The 22,630-nt window shown below is 45.1% G+C and overlaps 1 protein-coding gene across 4 annotated transcripts in view; it reads left to right on the top strand.

Annotated features, from left to right (window-relative positions):
* NRF1 (nuclear respiratory factor 1) overlaps positions 1-22,630 on the top strand; it is a 106,578-nt gene that overhangs the window by 30,427 nt on the left and 53,521 nt on the right. For all 4 annotated transcript variants that reach the window (XM_048836742.2, XM_048836739.2, XM_048836740.2 and 1 more), the window contains 3 exons: positions 7,192-7,306; positions 9,180-9,306; positions 10,812-10,952. In XM_048836742.2, the coding sequence (XP_048692699.1) occupies positions 7,192-7,306; positions 9,180-9,306; positions 10,812-10,952 (383 nt within the window). The remainder of the gene's footprint in view (positions 1-7,191; positions 7,307-9,179; positions 9,307-10,811; positions 10,953-22,630) is intronic.

Below are 22,630 nucleotides of genomic sequence, written 5' to 3'. Positions count from 1 at the left end.
AATCCCCCACAACCCAGACTAGGACGGAAACTGGCACATCTTTAGCCTCACCTAAGAAGATGCCACTTATGGGCTTGGGCATATTTTAAGTAGGAAAACATTCCAAAGTCATAGGCCTTTTCCAGTGAAGCTCCTACCTCCTGTCCTTGAAATCATGGATTGGTCCTAACCCTATTGGCCTCAAACATAGGAGCAGATAACCAGTCACAGACTGGCCTAACATCATTTCTGTGCCAAAGTAAACCTTGGTGTGCACGTGCTGAACAAAAGGCAACCTGTGAAGCTGTGGATGTTTACTGAATTGTGTTACAGAGTGGTAGCCGTGTTAGTCTGTATCAGCAAAAAGAACGAGGAGTCCTTGTGGCACCTTAGAGACGAACACATTTATTTGAGCATAAGCTTTCGTGGGCTAAAACCCACTTCATTGGATGCATGCAGTGGAAAATACAGTGGGGAGATTTATATACACAGAGAACATGAAACAATGGGTGTTGCCATACACACTATAACGAGAGTGATCAATTAAGGTGAGCTAATATCAGCAGGAGAAAAAAACCTTTTGTAGTGATAATCAGGATGGCCCATTTTCAACAGTTGACAAGAAGGTGAGAGGTTTCAGAGGAACAGCCGTGTTAGTCTGTATTCGCAAAAAGAAAAGGAGTACTTGTGGCACCTTAGAGACTAACCAATTTATTTGAGCATGAGCTTTCGTGAGCCACAGCTCACTTCATCAGATGTGTCTGATGAAGTGAGCTGTGGCTCACGAAAGCTCATGCTCAAATAAATTGGTTAGTCTCTAAGGTGCCACAAGTACTCCTTTTCTTTTTAAGAAGGTGAGAGTGACAGTAGGGGGGGAAATGAGCATGGGGAAATAATTTTCCACTGCATGCGTCCGATAAATTGGATTTTAGCAGATGGAACTTGCAGCCCAAATGAGATTTGTCTGGTTTGGATTAATAACCAGATTGCTAAAATGCCTCTGAAGCAGAGGGGGTGGAGGGGTTATCATCAGTTGCCTTGTAGGTCTGCCAACGTATCAGGTACAGTTTTGAAAAGGAAGTTAATGCAAAAAAGGAAATAGAAGGGTTGTTGTCTGTGCACCCAATCCCTCCCCCTTTGTCCTGGAGCCACAGAGCACTGGGACTGGCCAGAAAACAAGAATTGCATTTTGCAAAAAAAAAATTTGAGGTTTTGACGTTTGTTTTTGTTCTGTGTTGAAATGAAACGGAGACCTTTCATGAAAAAACAAGAGAGAGAGAGCATGTGATGACCATCTCCAGAATTGCCAATAGCTTGAAGGTCCCTGCTCTGACTGATTTGAACCTGAGAAACCCTCCTGATGAAAATGCCTTCAAAAAATTGGCCACCAGCACCCCCTTTTTCTTAGGAGAAGGCATGAAGAGCAATCAAATGCCTGGATTCTGGTTTCTTCAGGGTCCATCTGTACCTTCTATTCCTTCCTCTCTGGAAGTCGGTATTCTTTGTGTCACACCACCACCCAATTCTGGGATTGCAAACTGAGGCTGCTGACTAAGAGGTGGCTGAAACCAAATTCCTTATTTTTTATTCCCAGATATTCTCCTGACTTCCCTCATTCACAGTTTAGTTCTACTCTCACCTACATCCCAGACCTCACTGCATCCACAGTGATGCCAGTTTTGCACTCCATTTTTTCCTTCTCCAGCTCCTGTCTCCAGGCCTTTTTTGATTCCATTCTTTCCTTAGAGTGTAGGCTCTTTGGGGCAGGGGTTGTCATTTACTATATGTTTGTACAGTGCCAGGTACAATGGAGCTATGACCTGGTTGAGGCCTCTAGGTGATCCTGGAGCACCTACCACTGTGGGGTCCTGGGCCACAAATAAAAAAATAATAGTACAAATACTAAATAATGGCTGGTTTCAGAGTAGCAGCCGTGTTCATCTGTATCCTCAAAAGGAACAGGAGGACTTGTGGCACCTTAGAGACTAACAAATGTATTAGAGCCTAAGCTTTTTGTAGCTCATGAAAGCTTATGCACTAATAAATTTTAGTCTCTAAGGTGCCTCAAGTACTCCTGTTCTTCTTTTTATAAATAATGTCTGTCCAGTGCATGGAGTTACCTCCTAATTCTGGTAAGCAAAGTCACCATTAGATCCCTCCTGACATCTCACTTCTCCTTCAGTGTCCTCAAGCTGTGAGGTCACAGTAACAGTTATTCAAAACCAAACAAATGGAAAAAAAAACCCAAATTCTTCCTTCTCCTGGATTTCTCAATGTCCCATCTTCGGCAGAGCTTTTAATTAAGTGCATGCTATAAAATTCTAGGACTGGCCACCAGAGGGCAGCCTAGCAATAAGAATTGATAGACTCCGAAGACTGCTGTTGAGTTTCTGATCTCCAGCCGTGTCTCTCCGTAGAGATTAAAAGTCATAATGAATTTAGAATAGAATTGGAAGGTCACACAACTTGCTAAAGTTGTCTTTGTCCTTTCTGTTTAACTTTTGCCTTCCCTCACTCACCAGCTTGCCCTAACACCACACAAGTGATACCTACCCCTGCTACAGGTTGGTGTTATCAGGTCATGTCATGTGAAATTCAGTGGGCTGGTAATCCAGCCTGCAATGTCATGTGGATCTGTATGTCATCTTACACTTTCCAGTACAAAGCCCATGTATTGCTCTGATTCCACTTGTGGAGGGGCTGGGCTGGATTTTCTTTGTCGTAGTTAATGTGACTACCCAATTAACCAGCAACAGCAGATTACCTCAGGAGTGCTGGTCAGCCCCTCCATAATCTTCCCATTCTTCACAGGCTCGGCAGAGATGCGAAGCAATATCTGAGATTTGAATTTTGTTCTTCCCATTAAATGCACATGGCACTAGTCTGGGGTCACCAATAATATGACGCTTAATATGTCTGTAGCAATTCATGTTCAAAGAGTTATATAAACGTAAGTTAATTGATTTTTGCAACACCCTTGTAAAACCAGTTATGAAGGGTTTCCATTTTGCATATGGGAAAACTGAGGGGCAGAGGTTGTGACTTGTTCAAGAGTCAAATAGCAAGTCATTGATGGAGCCAGAATCAGAGCCCAGGGCTTCCTGACTCTAAGCCCTGTCCTCATTCCTCCAGACTATTAACAAAAATGGAGAAAACTGCCCCTTCCCTGAGTTCAGCGTGCAGAAGGCCCAGCTGCTTGCTGCAGGAAATCTGGTTTTGAAGTTTGCTTTTGAAGGTTTTAATTTTAACTCTGCGTTTTGGTGCTTCCCTGCTGCTCTGCAGATCGCTATTACTGGGGCATTACTGTGGCCTGGCAAGTGGAGGGCCCGGAGCTGGAGAGCATAAAGCAGTGTCCATCCTGCAGTGATGTTGGTGCTGCATCAGAAGATTTTTACTGTTCATAATGCTTTCAACAGTAATGCTTAAAGCAGCTTCAGCAGGGGGTTTATTTTAAAGGGATGTTGCCAAATAGGTTAACAATACCCTTGTGCAGAACGGTGCTAACTGCATCACCCATACAATAATACTTAATCCTGCCATGAGTGCAGGGGACTGGACTAGCTGACCTCTCAAGGTTCCTTCCAGTCCTATGATTCTGTGTCTGTGACTTTTTTTTTCATTTTCATTTTATAATTGCAATAATCTTAGGGCAGGGCATTTCCTGGTGTTAATGGCCACTGCTTGTACGTCAAGCTTTTACCTCCCCTCCCTCAGCGGGTCATTAATCGCTAAGGGATGCTCTGCACCTTGATCATTATAGCTTATGTGAGTCAGCGGGATTTGCATACATTTCAGTACAGTGGAATCTCAGAGTTATGAACACCTGGTAACTCTGAAATGTTTGTAACTCTGAACAAAACGTTATGGTGGTTCTTTCAAATGTTTACAACTGAACATTGACTTAATACAGCTTTGAAACTTTACTATGCAGAAGAAAAATGCTGCTTTTAACCATCTTCATTTAAATGAAACAAGCACAGAAACAGTATCTTTACCTTGTCAAATCTTTTTTTTTAAATTTCCCTTTATTTTTTTAGTAGTTTTTTTAACACAGTACTGTCCTGTATTTGCTTTTTTTGGGGGGCGGCGTCTCGCATCTATGCTGCTGCCTAATTGCATACTTCCGGTTCCAAAATAGGTTTGTGGTTGACCAGTCAGTTTATAACTCTGGTGTTTGTAATTCAGAGGTTCTACCATACTTGCAGTAGCCAAACACAGGTGCGTGTGGTGTGACTCCCTTGAGCCAACTCCTCAGTCACAGAGAAATCTAATAACCTGGATTTGAATTGTAGACGTTAAAGATAGGAAATCCCTTTTATGTTGACCAGTTCATTTCTTCCCTAGTCCTGGTGCAGGATTATTCCTGGCTAGAGTATGTTCTCCAGTACTGTGTTTTTTTGTAGGGGTCCTCCTAGGTTTTACTCTGTTTAAATTCTCTCTTTTAAGAGCATAAAAATAACCCTATTGGGTCAGCCCAATTGTCCATCTAGCTTAGTATTCTGACAGTGGCCGGTGTCGGGTGCCCCAGAGGTAATGAACAGAAGAGGCAATCATTGAGTGATCCATCCCCTGTTGTCCTGTCCCAGCTTCTGGCAGTCAGAGACGTAGGGATACCCAAAGCATGGGGTTGCATCCCTGGCTCATCTTGGCTAATAGCCATTGATGGACCTATCCTCCATGAATTTATCCCATTCTTTTTTTAACCCAATTATACTTTTGGCCTTCACAACATCCCCTGGCAATGAGTTCCACAGGTTGGCTGTGCGTTGTTTGAAGAAGTACTTCCTTTTGTTTGTTTTAAACCTGCTGCCTATTAATTTCATTAGATGATCCCTGGTTCTTGTGTTATGTGAAGGGTTAATAACACTTCCCTATTCACTTTCTCCACACCAGTCATGATTTTATAGACTTCTATCCTATCCTCCCTTAGTCATCTCTTTTCTCAGCTGGACAGTTGCTGTCTTTTTAATCTCTCTTTGTATATCTCAGTCATTTTTATTGCCCTTCTCTCTACTTTTTCCAATTCTAATTTATCTTTTGTGAGATGGGGCAACCAGAACTGCACACAGTATTCAAGTTGCGGGCGTACCATGGATTTATTTAGTGACATGATATTTTCTGTCTTTTCTATCCTTTTCCTAATGGTTCCTAACATTCTGTTCGCTTTTTGATTGCCGTTGCACATTGAGCGGATGTTTTCAGAGAACTATCCACAGTGACTCAGATCTCTTTCTTGATTAGTAACAGCTAATTCTCATCATTTTCTGTGTATAGTTGGGATTATGTTTTCCAATGTCATTAGTCAACATTGAATTTTAGCTGCCATTTTGTTGCCCAGTCACCCAGTTGAGTGAGATCCTTTTGTAGCTCTTCGCGACCAGCTTTGGACTTAATTATCTTGAGTTCTTTAGTATTGCCTGCAAACTTTGCCACCTCCCTGTTTAGCCCTTTTTCCAGATCATTTATGAATATGTTGAACAGCACTGGTCCCAGTACAGATACTTGGGGGACCCCGCTATTTACCTCTCTGCATTCTGAAAACTGGCCATTTATCCCTACCCTTCGTTTCCTATTTTGTCATCCATCAGTTTTTTGATCCGTGACAGGGCCTTCGCTCTCATCCCATGACTGCTTACTTTGCTTAAGAGGCTTTTGTGAGGGACCCTGTCAATGGCTTCTGAAAGTCCAAGTACACTATATCCACTGGATCACCATTGTCCACATGTTCGTTGACCCCCTCAGTGAATTCTAATAGATTGGTGAGGCATGGTTTCCCTTTACAAAAGCTATGTTGACTCTTCCCCAACCATATTGTGTTCACAGACGTGTCTGATAATTCTGTTCTTTATTATAGTTTCAACCAATTTGCCTGGTACTGAAGTTAGGCTTACTGGCCTATAATTGCCAGGGTCGTTTCTGGAGCCTTTTAAAAAAATTGACGTTACAGTAGCTGTCCTCAAGTCATCTGGTACAGAGGTTGATTTAAGTCATAGGTTACATACCACAGGTAGTAATTCTGTAGTTTCATATTTAAGTTCCATCAGAACTCTTGGGTGAATATCATCTGGTCCTGGTGACTTATTACCAGGAATCCTAGAAATCCGTTTGCCATCGAATTACGTGGAATTTGCTTTTTTTTTTTACAGAGAATCTTTAGTTTTACATTTTGTGAAAAAATAAGAACATGTATTAACTACATTTTACTGAAAGTTAGGATGACCATGTTTCCCAAAGTGAAAACGGGACACCATGTGGGGCTGGCCTGAGCCATCGAAGCCAACAGCCTGAGCCCCAGCACCTGGCATCACCTCCCCCCATCCCCCTCCCCAACATTCCTCTGAGCCCCCTGTAGGGTGCATGTCCCACTTTCTTTTTGCAAAACTGGGCATTTGTCCCATTTGCAAACAGGACAAAAAGGTTGGGACGTTCAGGACAGGGCTTAAAAAGGGGACTGTCCCAGCCAAAACAGGACGCATGGTCACCCTAGTTCAACTGATACCTATATATAGTGTGGCTAGGGGAACTAAAGTTCAGCATTTCATTTTAATCGCAGGAAAATGTGGATTTTTATTTTTATTGGGGAATTTTGTTTTTGTATCACGGAAAAGTAGGATCCATGCTTATTACTGTGTAATTTATTAATTTGTTCCCAAACCTCCTCTAGGGACATTTCAATCTGGGACAGTTCCTCAGGTTTGTCACCTTAAAAGATTGGCTGAGGTGTGGGAATCTTCCCCATATCCTTTGCAGTGAAGACAGATGCAAAGTATTCATTTAGCTTCTCCACAATGGCCTGGTTTTCTTTGTGTGTTCCTTTAGCACCTTGATTATCCAGTGGCCCCACTGACTGCAGCACTTGGATTATTTTTGTAGTTGGGGGAAGACGACAAACAATCCGAATAGTAATTACATAATTGGGAGGAGAATTCTGTGAAATGAAATATGCAGTGTTCACTGAAGGCCTAACTTTAGGCCTAACAACATGGACAGAGTTTCTTGAAATATCCCTCTGATCCCTGCAGGGAAAGAAGTTTTAGTGTTTTGCAATGAATTCTGGCTACTTTGCTCCAGATGAGGGTAAAAGCCCCATTATTTATTTATTTGTATTACCTGAGCCCTTCAGAACCTGTTCCAGTTGGCATAGTGGTCACTTCTCTATCTTGTACAGTTAATAGATTGTGCGCTGATTCACCATTTGTGGTTTGGTTCCAGGCCCGGTGGGAATGGCAGCAGCTGCCGCCGTGGCAACAGGTAAAAAACGAAAGCGACCTCATGTGTTTGAGTCCAACCCATCCATCCGCAAGAGGCAGCAGACACGTTTGTTACGGTAAGGACCCTCTACTGCAGCTGCCTGTGGCTTCTGCATGCTAACAACCATGTCCATTTCTGTTTGTGCCTTTCCAAAACCCATTTGTTGTTGAGAGATCAGGGACTGGCCACATGTTGCTCAGCTGAGGGCATCTTTGGCAATTTGCATGGAACCTGAGGGCTGCACTTAATTTGCAAAAATGGATCAGATTGCAGCTGTTTTCTGCTTTTAATATGGTAGTGTGACCCACAGAGACTGGAGTCACCATTCTGATAGTATTCACTATTTATTTCTATTCCTGTCTGATCAGAAATTTAGTCCACGTCATCCTAATTACCATCTTGCTTTTTTCCATTTAAATTCTTAACTACTGCTAAAGCCATTATTTTGAGAACCATTGGAGTTGCAATATCCCAGCTCTGGAATGGTATAAACCATTCACCACCATCACGAGGGATGCATCTTTATTCAGTATTTTTATTGTATTGTTGAATGGGGCCTCTTACAAGTCTTCCCAATAGTTCCACAAGATGGAAGTGAGCTAACGCTTGTCCTTGCACTCCCTCTTCTAGCACAGCTGAGGTGGCACATAGCAGAGTGCATCACATATTGGGTATTTTCAATAAAAATGTCCTGGGTGAAACTTCATTATAGGGGCATCAGCTCTTTCTTCCCTTTTCTGCCACAAATGACTTGGGTAGAACACTGGCAAAGCATGTCAGTTCCGTGCATTCTGTCAGTTTGACAATCAGAAGAATTTTTCCATTTTGTCAAAATAGTTAAATAGTCAATGTGTGTCCGCTTAAATCAGTGTGCGAGCCAGATGGGAGCTGGTGCATTCTCTCTGTCACTGGAGCTTCCATATGGCGTCACATGATGACAGCTTTCAGCAGTACATTCACTGTTGAAGGGGGCTCAAAAATGCCCATTTGAATTGATAATCTTAATGTCGCATAAAGTGGCAGCTTACATGGTGAGAACTGCTCTTCCTCCCCTATATCAACTTTCTACGATCCACTCTAGCAAAGTCACTGCCATTTTCTTGTCAATTCTCTCACATCATTTAAATGTTAATACAAGGAAAGAAGTGGTAAGTGTGAGTGTTTCCCCATGGAGGGACCATCCCAAAGGGACTCACTGATATAACAGGTGGCTGAATATACACATTTCCCTTAGCCAGCTGTTGCAATGTCTCTGTTTCTTGCTTACCACGCTTCAGTTATGGTTTTGTGCAGGATTGAAATACCAGTGAATTATTCAGCATTGTTGTGGGTGCTGAACATAAAATAGTTGGTGTGTGTGTGGGATTCTTTATCTGTAAAATATTTCAAAGTGCTCTACCTATACATTCTGTATTGTTAGTCAGTGGGTGACTGTAGCTTGTTCCTCCCTCTTTGTTAACTGATCATCCACAGGCGTCAGAAGATTAATTTCTTCCCAGTGTTGCATGATTGGTCAAGTGCGTCATGGAGGTTTTCTTGACATCCTATAAGGCATCGAGTGTTGGTCATTGCTAGAGACAAGATTCCCAGACATGATGGGCCCAGTGGTTTGATGTGGCATATCCTCTGTGCCCTTAATTTCACTGCTGAGAGATAAATGTTCATTTCTTTCCTCTCTCCGCTTTGCTTTACTTTTCTTTTTCATGAACATGTTCCTTGTGAAAACTAGAAATGCCATAGCTGAGCTGTAGTCTGGCAAAAGGGAGCATAGCAGGCCCGTGGGAGCAAAGGGGTGCTTGTGTGGCCACTGTTACTCACCAGGATTTCCTTTCACACCTGCTTTTGGAATGGGCAGTGTCAAGAGGAGGGATTATAATCTGAAGGACAGTGGCTGCAACGGGCCTTAATTTTATCGTCTCCCCTCCCCTTGTTTTCTTCCCCTGTTTCAGGAAGCTCCGCGCCACACTAGATGAATATACCACCAGAGTGGGGCAGCAGGCCATTGTTCTTTGCATATCCCCCTCCAAACCCAACCCTGTTTTTAAAGTGTTTGGTGCTGCACCATTGGAGAATGTGGTAAGTCTCCCTGGGAAGGGGAAAAGGATCTAAGATGAGTTGTTTGCTTTCTGTGCATGTTTCATCTTGGCTTACAGTTCTTCTAAGAGCCACAGTGGTGTCAGCTTCAGGTTTGAAAAACACATACACCTGGAGCCACAAGATCAAATCCCGGCATAGTGAATAATCTCCCGAATCGGGGCTTTCAGATAAGGTCTTAATACTAATGTCCCACCTGCTCCATTTAAATGCTAAAGGTTCCCTGTCACTTCTCATAAAAGAGGAGTTTAGCTTAGTGTTATAGACCAAAATTTCCCCTTTCTCCATTTCTGTGCTGTGAGCTGATCGTGCATCTGGATGCTGCCTTCACCCTAGAGATGGCTGCATTCAGTGCTATTCTGTCTACCATGTGGAGTACTTTGCCTGGAGAGCTATGGCATGAGATCAGGGCTTAGAGCCTGTATTGCTCGCACTAGTGAGCTTTGGGCTGGGCTGAGGTAAGATAGGAAGGATCTGACAGTACCACCATGGATAGCTGTCTTGAATGGTCAGGTGCGTGGTGGGAGGAGGGAAGGGATTTAGTGGGACTTCTGGGATCAAAGACGTGCGTGTTGTTACATTGCTCTCATTTAGCTATGATTACGGGATGTTACTTACAGATTTATTTCCCAACCACTGGTATATGTAGCAGTTCTGGGACTTTAATCTTTAGCCACTGGTGCTTGGGCTGGCCAGCAACCCCTCAGCCGGTAGTCCCTGCTGCAGTTCCTCTCAACCTTGAAAGATGAGCAGGCAGATCTGCCTCTGTGCTGAGCTACATACATCACCAAATCTCCTGCCCTATTTGCTGTGATGTGCTATATCTTACGATGCAGCTTGGCTGCTCCAGGCCTTACTCTTGTGGGATCTGGGGTTTGAAGCAACCCAGGCTCCACTGTGTCTTAGGTTAGAGGAGTGTATCCAGTTCAGTAGGAGGCAAGCTGTGCTGGTGCACCTGAGGCTGGACATGCAGTTCATGTAGATACCTGCAGTGGGAGGGTGGGGCCTAAGGGAGTCACTGGCTGGTACTGCTGAGGTCTCAATCTGGCAAACCACTAGTTACCTGGAATAGTTGGAGACCACCAATTTCCAGGACAGTCAGGAAGGACTGGACTCTGCTGGTAAGTAGAAAGGGTTTAAAATCATCTCGGCTGTCAGTGATTCCAGCTAGCCTCGAATGAGCTTCCTTGAGCCTTGCAGGAAATGAGGGGATCATCCTGATTGCAACAGCACCATTGCTTCCAAACTTTTATTAAAAGCATTCTCATGCCCCCCCCTTGGTGGTGTTACTTGGAGTTTCATCATTTCTCTTTCATGCAGCCCTGTGGGGCCAGTGGGTATTTTTACCTACCAGCTGTGGCATTGTTTGCTCACTCAGTTCTGCAGTGTCTTGGGGACGGTGAACAGCCCCTCCTCCGGTTACCTAGCACCCTTGCCTCTCTTGTTGCTCTTTGCCTTGTTTACCTGAGCCTAATGATTCCCCACAGGTGCGCAAGTACAAGAGCATGATCCTGGAAGACCTGGAGTCAGCACTAGCGGAGCATGCCCCTGCGCCACAAGAGGTTAACTCCGAGCTGCCACCCCTAACCATCGACGGAATTCCTGTCTCGGTGGACAAGATGACCCAGGTAAGCAGCCAAGGAAGGTGGAAACTTGGAAGAAGAAATGAAGAGGCGTTTTAAAGCCTGTTGATTTTACAGTGGAGTGTATGCCTGCGTCCTAAGGGACACTTAATCCCGTCTCTCTGGTGGGACCATAGCGGGCCAGGTAATAGGTGTGAATCTTTATCACTGGTGCTCCTTTCCATATGAAATTGTACAAATCCTAGTGAGGGCTAGAGCACAGATTGCTGGGACTCCTCCCCCACCTTTCCCCGTGGGGTCATTGTCGTGCTCCATCAGCTATGAATGGAGGAGCTGTCAGTCCTGCACCTGTATCAGGAAGGTGGCTTATTACTTGTCAATAGAGTCCCCTTTTAGTTTCCCCCCTTGACTTAAACTGTGTGCCTTGGTTTTTCTCCTCTCGCTGATGCTGTGGGTGGAAGCAGAAGGAAACCCACTGATAGTTATGTTCCAGGGCAAACCCCACTCTCCCACCTCCAGGGCAGGGGCGAGCTGCTAATACCTGGTGGTTACAGTGAGTCATTTGCAATAGGGGTCGGGGAGACTCCTCGTCCTCTCGTGACCCAGTCCTTGTCTGAGCAGTGTTGCATTGGTGGTCCTATCTCTGGGAGAAAAGGGGAGGGGGCTCTGAAGGAAACTTCCCCTGCATGAGGAAGGATCAGTAGTCTTGTATAAAAAGAAAAGGAGGACTTGTGGCACCTTAGAGACTAACCAATTTATTTGAGCATAAGCTTTCGTGAGCTACAGCTCACTTCATCGTGTAAATCTCCTCTCTCCCTTGGCGGTGGCAGGGACAGGAGAGGAGGGAAGAGTGCGACGAACACTCTGTAAAGGAGCTAAGTAAAAGGCTCTGCATGTGCTCATTTAGGCAGATTGATCTATCAAAACAAATCGCAAATGCCCAGACCCAGCTCTGCACTGGGAGGCAGAAACTCAGAGAGGAACATGAGTGAGTGAGACCTGGGGTGAGGGTGGTCAGCAAGTTAGATATGGGTTTATCGTGTGATATGTCAGCAGAAGGTCAGAGTGCTTCGGGAGAAGAGTTGTTGGCGCAGAGAGTGGTCGGAGCAGTGAAGAGGAAGGTTTTCACCTCAACAGTGGTGACATTGTGAGGAAGAGACAGAGAAGAAATTGGTGCTAGTGGAACAGAGGGAAAGGAGATTAGAGAGAGATGAGGTTGACTAGAGGAAATCCACGATTTCCAGCTATTGCAGTGAGGTAGAAATGTCAAGAAGCTTTCCCTCTTTTTGCTGCAGGATGTAGGCACACATATAAAAATAGTTGCTATTAAAAAGAAAAAATTTTGTCCAGTCAACTCGATGGCCTTTAGTGTTGCATTTCATCATCAGAACAATATAAAAATGTCAACTTTCATTCTAGTAAACCCCCCACATGGATTTTCTGCACGGAAGGTATTTAATTTTTATGCTAGTGTTGGAAATGAGAGCAACACTTCAAATTCAAGAGTTGTTTAAGTTTTACCCTCTAACTCTCCAAACATGGTTAGACAACCTCAGCTCTTTAATCTGTACTTTCTGTTTAAAAAAAACTTCTTGTGTTAAATCTAAAATATAAGCAGTTCTGTTTCCTCTAGGTATGAAGTGGCCTTGGCTGTTAAGAAAATTCTGTGGTTTTGAAACAATTATTCTGTGCACAGATCTGGCCGAGGCAGGTGGGGTGTTGACTGCTCTGTGTTGCCATATGTGAGATGTGACTTTGATTTCAGGTTCTTCGTGCTTTGTCTTCTGGCTCAGAACTTATTCGCTGTTAAGGTGGCACCTTGTGAGTCCTTCTGCAAAAGCTCCTTTGGCTGATCTGTTAGCATGGTTGATGATTTCCTAAATCAGATTGCTAGCTTTTCAGAGGGAGGGGCCTTTCTTACTATGTGTTTGTACAGTACACTGCACAAGGGGGCCCAGATCCTAAACAGGGTTCAGTAGGCACTCACTTCTATCGCAGTATAAATAATGAGGAGTACATGTACAGAGGGGATTGCTGACTGCTCCAATGCACTCTGCTGCTAACCTTCCCTAATCTCTCTGCCCCTCCTCTTTCTATTAGTGGTGGAGCAGTTGTATTCTGGCGTTCTCTATTGGAGCAGCATTCTCTGGCAATAAGTATGCAAACTGTTGATGCAACAGTAAAGTAACTTACAAGGCACCTTATTTTGAGATCTCGTGTACCCATTATGCTTAAGTAACTGCCTAATTCGGAATATCTTTCTTGCTGGAATGATACTTTTTGTATAAACAACTTTATTGCAATGGTGTTGAATTTCTCCCAAGCTGTAGACAGATGTAGCTCTTGCACTTGTACCCTCATCCCCATAGACTGATAGAAGTGTCAGACTGCAGGGGTCCTCGAGAGGTCATCTTGTTCAGGCCCCAGCACTCAAGGCAGGACTAGGTAATAAATACCATTCTCTGTTTGTTGTGGATAGTGCGCAAATCATCTGTCTGCGGACAGGTGGTCACGTTGATGCTCTTGTCTCTGCTTTCCCATCTGTAAAATGGGGGTGACTTCATAAATCAGGAGTGGGCAACTTAAAGGAAGTAGAGAGCCACACGATCCACTGAAACTCTTTGGCAGGCCGAAGGGGTAATGCAGGGGGAGTGTCAGGTCCTGCCTTGGGCCTGTGATACAATGGTGGAGGGGGGTGAGGCCTGGGGGGTGGGGTTGGAGAACAAGCCCACCCTGAAGTCATCCCTCCGCAGCAGCTCCTATCCTGCGGTACTATCCCAACTCCCTGCTCTGGCTCATTGGTTCTTGCAATAGGTGCAAGCTCCCCGCACAACGCCCTACACCCTTCCTGGTGCCTCTGAATCACCTGCCCCGAGCTGGGCTGTGGCAGGCTAAATAAAATGATCTGGTGGGCCGCCAGGTGCTCATCACTGTCCTAAACATTTAAAAAATACTTCGAGAGCCTTGGATGGGAGAGGGCCACACAAGGACAAAGTATTATTAAATATTGCCAGGGCTACAAACTCTCTGTGGGATCTGAAAATCCACCTGTGGTCTTTCTGCCTGTTAAAGTTAACAAAGATGCTACATTTGGATCACAGCTGACCATTTTGTTAATGAGGGAGTCTCCCTAGCTTATAGCTGTACAGCCCCTGCAGGGCTAAGAGAAGTAAACACTTACTTCAGTAAAACCTGAGATAGCACTTGGACACTGCAGGGAGCAGAGATGTTGGCTAAAATGGTGCCACATTTTCAGAGTCACTTTTCTGACCACAATGGCACTTAAGAGTTATAAATAGGTAATTTTAAAGCGCAACAATTCTGCAGTGAGCCCTTTGTTCAGGGCTCTGCATCTCACTTGGGAGAGCGGAAGATACTACTAGCCCTAAATCAGTGCAAAGAATGAAGCATCTTGCCTGGCTAGTGATGCCCTCAAACATTGTAGCAGAAATCTTGATCCCCAGAATGCCCAGCTGAGCAGATATAAAGCTTTTCAGTTCATGGCTGATAATTTTTACAAGGCTCAATATATTCTTTTCATGGTGTTTGCCTTCATCAGCTAACAGGAGAATTTAGCCTTTTTCAATTCTTGTTTGTGACTGGAGATTACAAAGCTTGGAGGAAAGCAGAAAAATTTAAAAATATATATTGGGCATCTCAGTTAAGGAGCACGTCACTACGAATGGAAAAATGAGGCTTTTGCTTTGAACAGCTGCAGGTCTCATTGGACAGGTGTTAGAAGTGTTAGGTTTAGCTCACTGAAGAGGAGATGAAAATAATTCTCCTTTTAATTGCCTTGCTTCTTTGGAGGTCTTGGGGGAGATAAAACCTTCCGCAGGTTGAGTAAAGGTGTTTCCATGGATTTGCAGATGGGGAGCACTGCCCACCTGTGCTGTGTGTGAAAAATGTGTGCAGTGGGGTCTGATTCTGAAGCCCTTACTCAGGGGAATCTCCCATTGTAGTCAATGGGCATTTTGACGAAGGACTTCAGAACAGCCCAGTCAGGAGCTTGATGGCTAGTAGCTTATCCATGTCTTTATCTGAACGCAGTGGGTGAACACTGAGTTGTATTTTGTACTCTGCTCTGCATATATAAATCTCAGGAAGTTGCTGGATGTTGCTTACACTTTCCTGAATGCAAAATTTGTCTCTTAACCTGACCTTCCTTCCTTTGTTTTAACGTCTGCGTATGACTTTGATGCAAAGATGACTCCACTCCACCCCAGTTTCCCCAAAAAAAGAAATTAAAAGGTGTTTGTTTCACTGATGTGGGTCAGCATGTAGGCACCAAACCAGTTTACTGTTAGGCACTGAACAGTTATGTTGGGGAAATTAGTCAGTCAGTTGTGGTGAGTATATGATAGAGAGGGAGGGGGTTTGAAGCATACCTGTAACCGTGCGTACCAGCATTGAGAAAGCATCCTAACATTGGAGGCTCTGGGTTTGTTCTTGTGCCTGGTTTGCAGCATCCTGATGCAATGAAGTTGCTATATGTAGCATTCAGAGGACTTCTCAACCTCGTGTGCTGCTACAGGTGGAATGGGAGGTCGTGAGCGTCAAGGGTCAGTGATACTGTACGCTCTCCTGCCTCGAGGGTGCACCACACTTAGGCTGTGCAGGAGCTCAGCAAACGGGTTAACAATTCGGATTTCTTTATGTTTCTTATTTTTCACCTGACCAAGGTGAGTGAGGGGGAGGGAGACGGCTCATGTAAGAGTAAAATGCAAGATTAAAGAATTTGTGAACAGGTGAGGTCAGTTAATCGAAGGATCTGATTGAGCCTCTTCTGCACTGTGTGTTCTACCATGTTCTGCCTACTCTCCTGTCCCAATCTCTGCTCCTCAGCTCTGACCCATTGTACAATATTGCATGAGTTTCTCTGCTTTGAGCACTCCTAGTGTTCCCACTGTACCTCTGGCTATGGATAGGGACAATATTTTTACGTAGAGACTTGCCTCTGGTGGTGGGGGGTGCTAGCCTGCTGCATTTACCAGGGTTCCATCCTGTCCGGTGCTAGGTACCTTCAGCTCCCATTGAGATCTGTGAGATCAGGCCTTGTCTCTCATTTTTGCTTCAACAAATGATTAAATTTGGCTCAACTTCTCTCCCAGCCTGGCCTGTCTGAAGTGCCAGCAGTGGTGAGGCCTGAAAAGGGGTTCCAGAAGGGCAAGATGAGCTTTGTAAAAAGGCAATTCATTATGGTGAATTTGTTGCTACCTACCTTGGCCGATGTCCCATTTTTTAATCTGCTGCTGCAGATAAAATATTATTGGATCATTCAGTCTAAAATCTGCTGCTGCAGAAGGCAGCTCTCTCATGTGTTAGGTAGGATGGACACAAGATCACAGAACCCCCGTGTTCCACTCTGGTTACTGCTTCATCTGCAATCACCTGCTTCACCATTCAGGTACGATTCAAGAATATGAATTGTCTAGACTTGGCTTAATCCACCTATGCCCCATTGCAGCTGTTGCAGATGGCTGGTGTTCTCCCGAGAGGGAATTTCTGGGGGCCCTTGGAAGGCTGTTCTTCACAGAAGGTGCTCTGTTCTGGAAGCTGCTTCCCTTAGCAAACTGTCAGAGTTCAGGCCTGGCTGTTGTTCGATGCATCTTGCACTTTGCCCTGTTGCTTCTAGTGTTTCTGTGTCTCTGCAGTTGGGTGCATCTTGGTTTTTTGGAGGCTGAGGATAGTTAAGATCAGGATTAACTAATTATCTTTAAGGGTTCATCTTACTGTTTTTCCTTAGAAGACCCCAGGTGCCCTAGCTAAGGGCACCCAATAAACGTTTCTAACAATATCGTGTACAGACCTTGCCTTGTCTCTCACGCGAGCTCTTTTCCAAGCTGACGGACTGAGGAGATCGGAATGAATCTTTATTTTTATAAGTGACTTGATTTTGCCAGGGTTTCCCTTTTTGTGTGGTGGTGGTGGGGTTTGTGAGGGTCTGAGGACTCCGAGTTCAGCATACTGTGCTGATTCCCTCCCAGATGCTGCACACTTCGGCGAGACGGGGCTCTGCATCTCAGAACGGTAGCCCATTTTAGGCTTTTGTGAGCAGGTGGGATGAGGGGGGCCGTGCTTGTTGTGATGCTAATTAGAGAGGCCCTCGCGCTCGAGCAGGTTATAATGCTGTGCCGCTGCTGTTGATTGTTTCCCTGGCGGATTAGAGGCGAACCCGCCTTAACAAGTGCCTTGAGTCTCTGAACTCCTGAGGACCAGTAATGACTCCATCTGGTAACAAGGAGCACAGCTTGCAGCTCGGAGTTTGGGGAAGGAGCTTTTGACAACGAAATTCCATTCACGCTCATGATTTTTTAATAATTATTGTTGCGATAACGCTTCTTGCCCAAGCGTCGCGGAACACTTCACAGCATGGGCGTTGCCCCTGTTTTGTCGATGGGGAGGCTGTGGCACAGAAAGGTTAGGCCACCCAGCAGGCAGCGTTCTAGAGGGCAGGGCCTGGGGTGGGAGGGAGGAGACCTGGGGGTGTCTGCTAGCGACTCCCTGCGTGACCTTGAGCAAATCATTTAACCTCTCTGGGCCTCACTTTCCCCATTTCTACCTTGGGGGTAGTCACCTTGAGATGAAAGTAGCTATAGAAATGCAGGTGGTATGTATTGCCCTGGGCTTAATACGGAATTTGTGGGGAGGGCACTTCTTTGAGTGCTGGTCCCGAGGGATATTCGCTGTGGGTGCACGTGCCTCAGACCGGAAGATTCTTCACTAGCAATGTCCATCGGTCCGCACCTGCACAGTGTTGTGCTCCAAACGAAGCGCATAAGGGGCGGCACGGACCGACCACCTCTCCAGTTCCATTCTGCCACTTGTGGTCTGAGATGGAATTCCACAGTGCCCGCAGCTTGGCTGGCATTCCTGCTGTCTATTCGGGGATTATTGTAAATAGTTTTATTTTAGTGTAGTTAGTTTAGCAGTGTAGCTAGTTAGATTAGTGTTTGGGTTAGGAGGTGTTCCTCCTTCTTGCTCATCTGCACCATTTGGGTTACTCATTATGCCCCAAATCCTGGGCTTTAAGTCCTACGTGGCCTGCCTCTGGGTTTTCCTGGTCAGTGATCCCCACTCCTCCTGCCTGTAACTGCCTTGGAGAATCTCATATTCCATCTGAGTGCGAGATTTGTTGTTCCTTCCCACCTTGTACATGACAATCTCAAGAATTTCGGCTTAGGCATGTGGGGAGCTTTCTATGAGGCCACAGCTTGACCCAGTGGCTTCTGACCCCCATATATGTTACCAGGATCCATCCACTAGCACCTCTCTGGACCCAGCACTTCCCAGATCATAAAAGTCCAGATCTAAAGACTCTAGCATGCATGAATGGGAAGAGGGTAAACGAAAGCACCCTCATGAGAAATGGGAGAAATCCCCATCTAACCCTCTGCCTACCCTACCCCCTCTAAGTCAAGCGAGACTCCGTGCCCCGGTACAGGTGTCTGCATCTCCCGGGGAGTGTGTGCGGGTATCAGCCGTACCGAGAGTCAGGCATGCCCATAGACTGCTGCCTAAGCGAGGGACAGGTCCAGCTCTATCATCAGTGAAGGAGAGGAGAGGATAGTCGCTCTCTGCACCAGTGATTTCATACTACAAGCAGAGAAGGAACTTAATGGTACCAACACCTACCTTCCATCCCAAGCCTGTGCTGTCGGCTCCAGCTACGCACAGAAACCCCTCTTGCTCTTCTGCTGGACCCAGCTATGCTATTCTTGAGGAACCTAGAGGTTTATACTGACCCAGAGTCACCGCTACTCTCAGATCCGGTTATCACCAGAGAGGTGCCTACACTGGCCACTCACTGGTCCCTTCCACTGTGGTATCGAGCTGCCGGAACCGACAGCGTACCACTCATGCATGCCAGCCACTTGCCGTGGCACCACTAGACAGGCAGTTCCGTCCACTTCGCCCATAGATTCCAATGACTCGTATTCCTCTGGCAGGATTGATGCACCGGTCATTCTGACCATCCCAAGTTGCACCATTAGCCCTGATAGGGGTTCCAGAGCCTCCACAAGACATATCTTCAGCCCTGGGACGAGTGGCACCCTATTGGGACATATGACCCCATACCATGTCCCTGTTAGGGTTCTTGGGATCCTTACTTTAGACCCCCTGGCTACAGAAGATGGGAGCAAGAATGCCAGCAGAGATCACTTTGTGGGGAAGAGTATCAGCCCGTGGAGCACTGTAAGGATCAGGAGCAGCCCAACCAGCAAGAACCCTCTCTTCCGCCGGTGGCTCATTCTTGTCTCCTGAGGAGGTGGTGGTGCCAGCCTTACCTTTGCTGTCTGAGGATTATAAACAGCTCCAGGACCTCCTGAAGATGATTGTGGTGGCTTTCCAGATCTCACTGAAGGAAGACTAGGACCCTACTCACAAGTAAGGTGTGGTGGCTCAACTGAAACGTGATATTCCACACTTAGTCCAGCAACATTGCGTTGTACACTGGGAAGACTTGGGGATTTCCGATGCATGGAAAGAGGTCAAGCTGATAAGAGACATTGAAACCCTAATGAGAACTGTCTACATGGTGTTCTGTCGGTCATCCAGGAGAAAATGCAAATTTCAGGAAATAGTGGATGCTTCTGAATGTGACTCAATGAAGTGCACTGGTTATCTAGGCACTTTGCACTTCAAGAAATTATTCTCAACTATAATCCTCTTCTGGAATATTTTGAGCAAGACAAAGATACTAATCCAGTTTCTAAATACTGCCACCAAAAGCTGAATACCATGGAATATCGAATAACATTAGAAGTTTTGAATGATGTTTTGTTGGAGCTGGCTTCGCTATCCCCGCTGCTCCAGAAGCGGGGCCTTACACCTCTTGAAGCATTTCACCTTGTCTGAGGTAAACTGAACAAGATCAGGAGAGAGTACCTTGGAGATTCAGTCTTATGGAATGACAAAGTTAAGTCTCTCTTAGACATGAGCTCTCAAGAAAATAATGAAATTGGTACCAATTCCATAATAACTTTCATAAACATCTTGTGTGCACATTTGGCAGACAGGATTCCAGAGGATGAAGTCCAGGAATGGTCCGCTTTTGATTGTGCAGCAATAGTTACGTGTGACTTCAGTTTTGGAATTCATCAGGTCAAATCCCTATGTTCAAAATACAAAGACTTTCTTGCTGAAGAGATTGTTATAGTCAGTCAGTAGAATGACTTCAAGTTTGCAGTAGCCGAAAGGCTCAAAAGCCAATTGGTTTCAAGTTTCCCAGATATGGTGACATTTGCTCACCAGAACGAACAGTTTCAGGATCTTGCAAAGTTGATGGATATTGGAGGAACATTCCTAGCATCAAGTGCAGACTGTGAGCTTGGCTTTAGCTTAATGAACACTCTAAAAAACAAACTACGGAATCATTTACAAGTAGATCATTTGGACATGCTGATGTGTATTAAGAGTTACCAGCTGGATGGAGGACTGATAGATCTGGACAGAGTTTATATTGAATGGGCAAATTAAAAAGATCGCAGGGAAAAACAGTAAGGTTAGTTTAGCACTCTTTGACATTTCGACCAATAAGGAAATTAAAATGCATTTGTAATTACATATCTTATTCTTGGCTGATAATCATTTATTGATATTTTTTAGGAAAATTTTAAATTTAAAACACAAACTCTTGTTTTTCCTTTTTTACTTATGATGTCTCTATCTGAAAGCCCATGTAAATTGATATAATGGCATACTTCTTAAATTGTCTTTATTATATGTTTATCAAAATCTTTTCAGACGTGTATAGAATGAAAGGTGAAAGTGGACACCAATGGGCAGAAGCCTATGGACTGATGATGATCATGATTAATATGTGCTTGATATATGCTCGTGATTGTCTATAAAAAGGATCATAAAGTGTAATGCTTAAAACTAACTTCTGCTTCATGAAGAATGGTTAAATTTCCTTTTTCTAAGTATTTAAAAATGACATTTATAAAATAACATGGTGTAAAACTATTATTATCACAAATTGTAAATTAAAACTTTTTAAACGTATAAGCATTTTACTCGCTTGTGCGCATTTGCCTCATCGCGCACAAATTTGAACTCTGCTTCAAAAATTTGCACAGAAGAAATTTTTTGCGCACACGGCCTGTCAAAAATTAGAGGGAACATTGCCCAGGAGACTCCGGAGGTTACAGCACAGCAGGCAGAAAGCCCTGCCATCGGTTCCTCCTCCTCCACATCCCCTGCCAAGAAGCCGTTTCAACAGGACATTTGAGAGCCGCCAACCAATCTCCACGCAGCCAGACACCCCCCACTCACTTTGGTGGCCACCTGTTCTATTCCTTCCCAACCCGGCAACATATTACTTCAGAAATTTAGGTCTCGGAGATCATGTACACAATAGAATTTCTTTCCATTCCTACACCAACCCTTCTCACATTCCTCTTCACGGATGCCTCTCACAAGAGGCTTCTCAGACAGGAGGGAGAGACTCGCTTCTTCAGCTTAAGCTGGAGAGCCAGTTCCTCATTGCAGGGGGAAGGGTTTCTGTTTGAGATACTTCCTCATTCCCAAGAAGGGTGGATGGAGACCCATCCTGGATCTCAGGCAACTGAATGTCTCCTTCGGTTGTTGGAGATTCAAGATGACCATCTTGGCTTCTGTAATCCCATCCCTCAACAAAAGTGACTGGTTTGCAGTTCCTGATTTAAAAGGATGCCTGTTTTCATTAGGTGTTCACCTGGCTCACAGGCGGTTTCTAACCTTGGTGTGGGCCTAGATCATTACCAGTGCAGAGTCCGTCCTTTTGGTCTCTCGACAGCCCTGAGAACACTCACAAAGATGCTCTTAGTGGCAGTGATGGACCTGCATTGCAACCCAACATCCACCTACCTTGACAACTTGTTGCTCATGGGATGGCCATCTTAGGGAGTTCAATTGACAGGATGCTCGTACTCAGTCTTGCACAATCCTTAGGGCTTCATGTGAGCCCAGAAAAGTCCGCTTTAACCCCAAAGCAGATTATAGAATATATTGAAGTGACTATGGACTCAACTTCAGTCAAAACTTACTTACATCAGAACAGGGACCACCTTGCCCAACTCCAACTGAGCCCCCAGCTGACAGCTTGCTCCTCTCTGGTTCTTCTAGGCCACAGGGCCGCCTGCACCTATGTAACATCCTTCACAAGGCTCCATAGTCATCGCCTTCTGGTGTGACTACACATGGTTTAAGCTCTGAACAGACAAGTGTATCACGTTCCCTCAGAGCTTTCTGTCTTCTCTTGCCTCATGAGAAAACAAGATATCTGTGTGTAGGGGTTCCCTTCCTTCCCCTTCCACCCACAAAGAAGCTACTTATGGACCCTTCATTACTGGGTTGGAGAATATACCTGGACAACCAAGTAGCAATCTGCTTGAATTTTGAGCGTGCACAAGACTTGCAAAGGTTTCCGCCATGCATACATTTCCATCACGTTCCAGTCACGTTGAACATCATGACGATGGTGTTCTACATAAAGAAGTAGGGAGGAGCAGGATCCGCCCCTCTTTACATAAAGGCAGTCAAGCTCCAGAATTGGAGTATCTGACATCATATCTCCCTTTCAACGGTGCTCCTTCCTGGAATAATGAACACCTTAGTAAACAGCCTCGGTAGTCACTTCCACAGATGCCACAAGTGGAAACAGCAAAACTCAGTGGTACAGAACATCTTCCAGCAGCAGGACTCTCTAGGCAGGGACCTCTTTGTACCCCAGGTAAACA

The sequence above is a fragment of the Caretta caretta genome, chromosome 1 (assembly GCF_965140235.1).
Source record: "Caretta caretta isolate rCarCar2 chromosome 1, rCarCar1.hap1, whole genome shotgun sequence".
Taxonomy (NCBI): Eukaryota; Metazoa; Chordata; order Testudines; family Cheloniidae; genus Caretta; species Caretta caretta.
The sequence above is the reverse complement of the archived record's forward strand: the minus strand, read 5'-3'. Positions and strand labels throughout refer to the sequence as shown.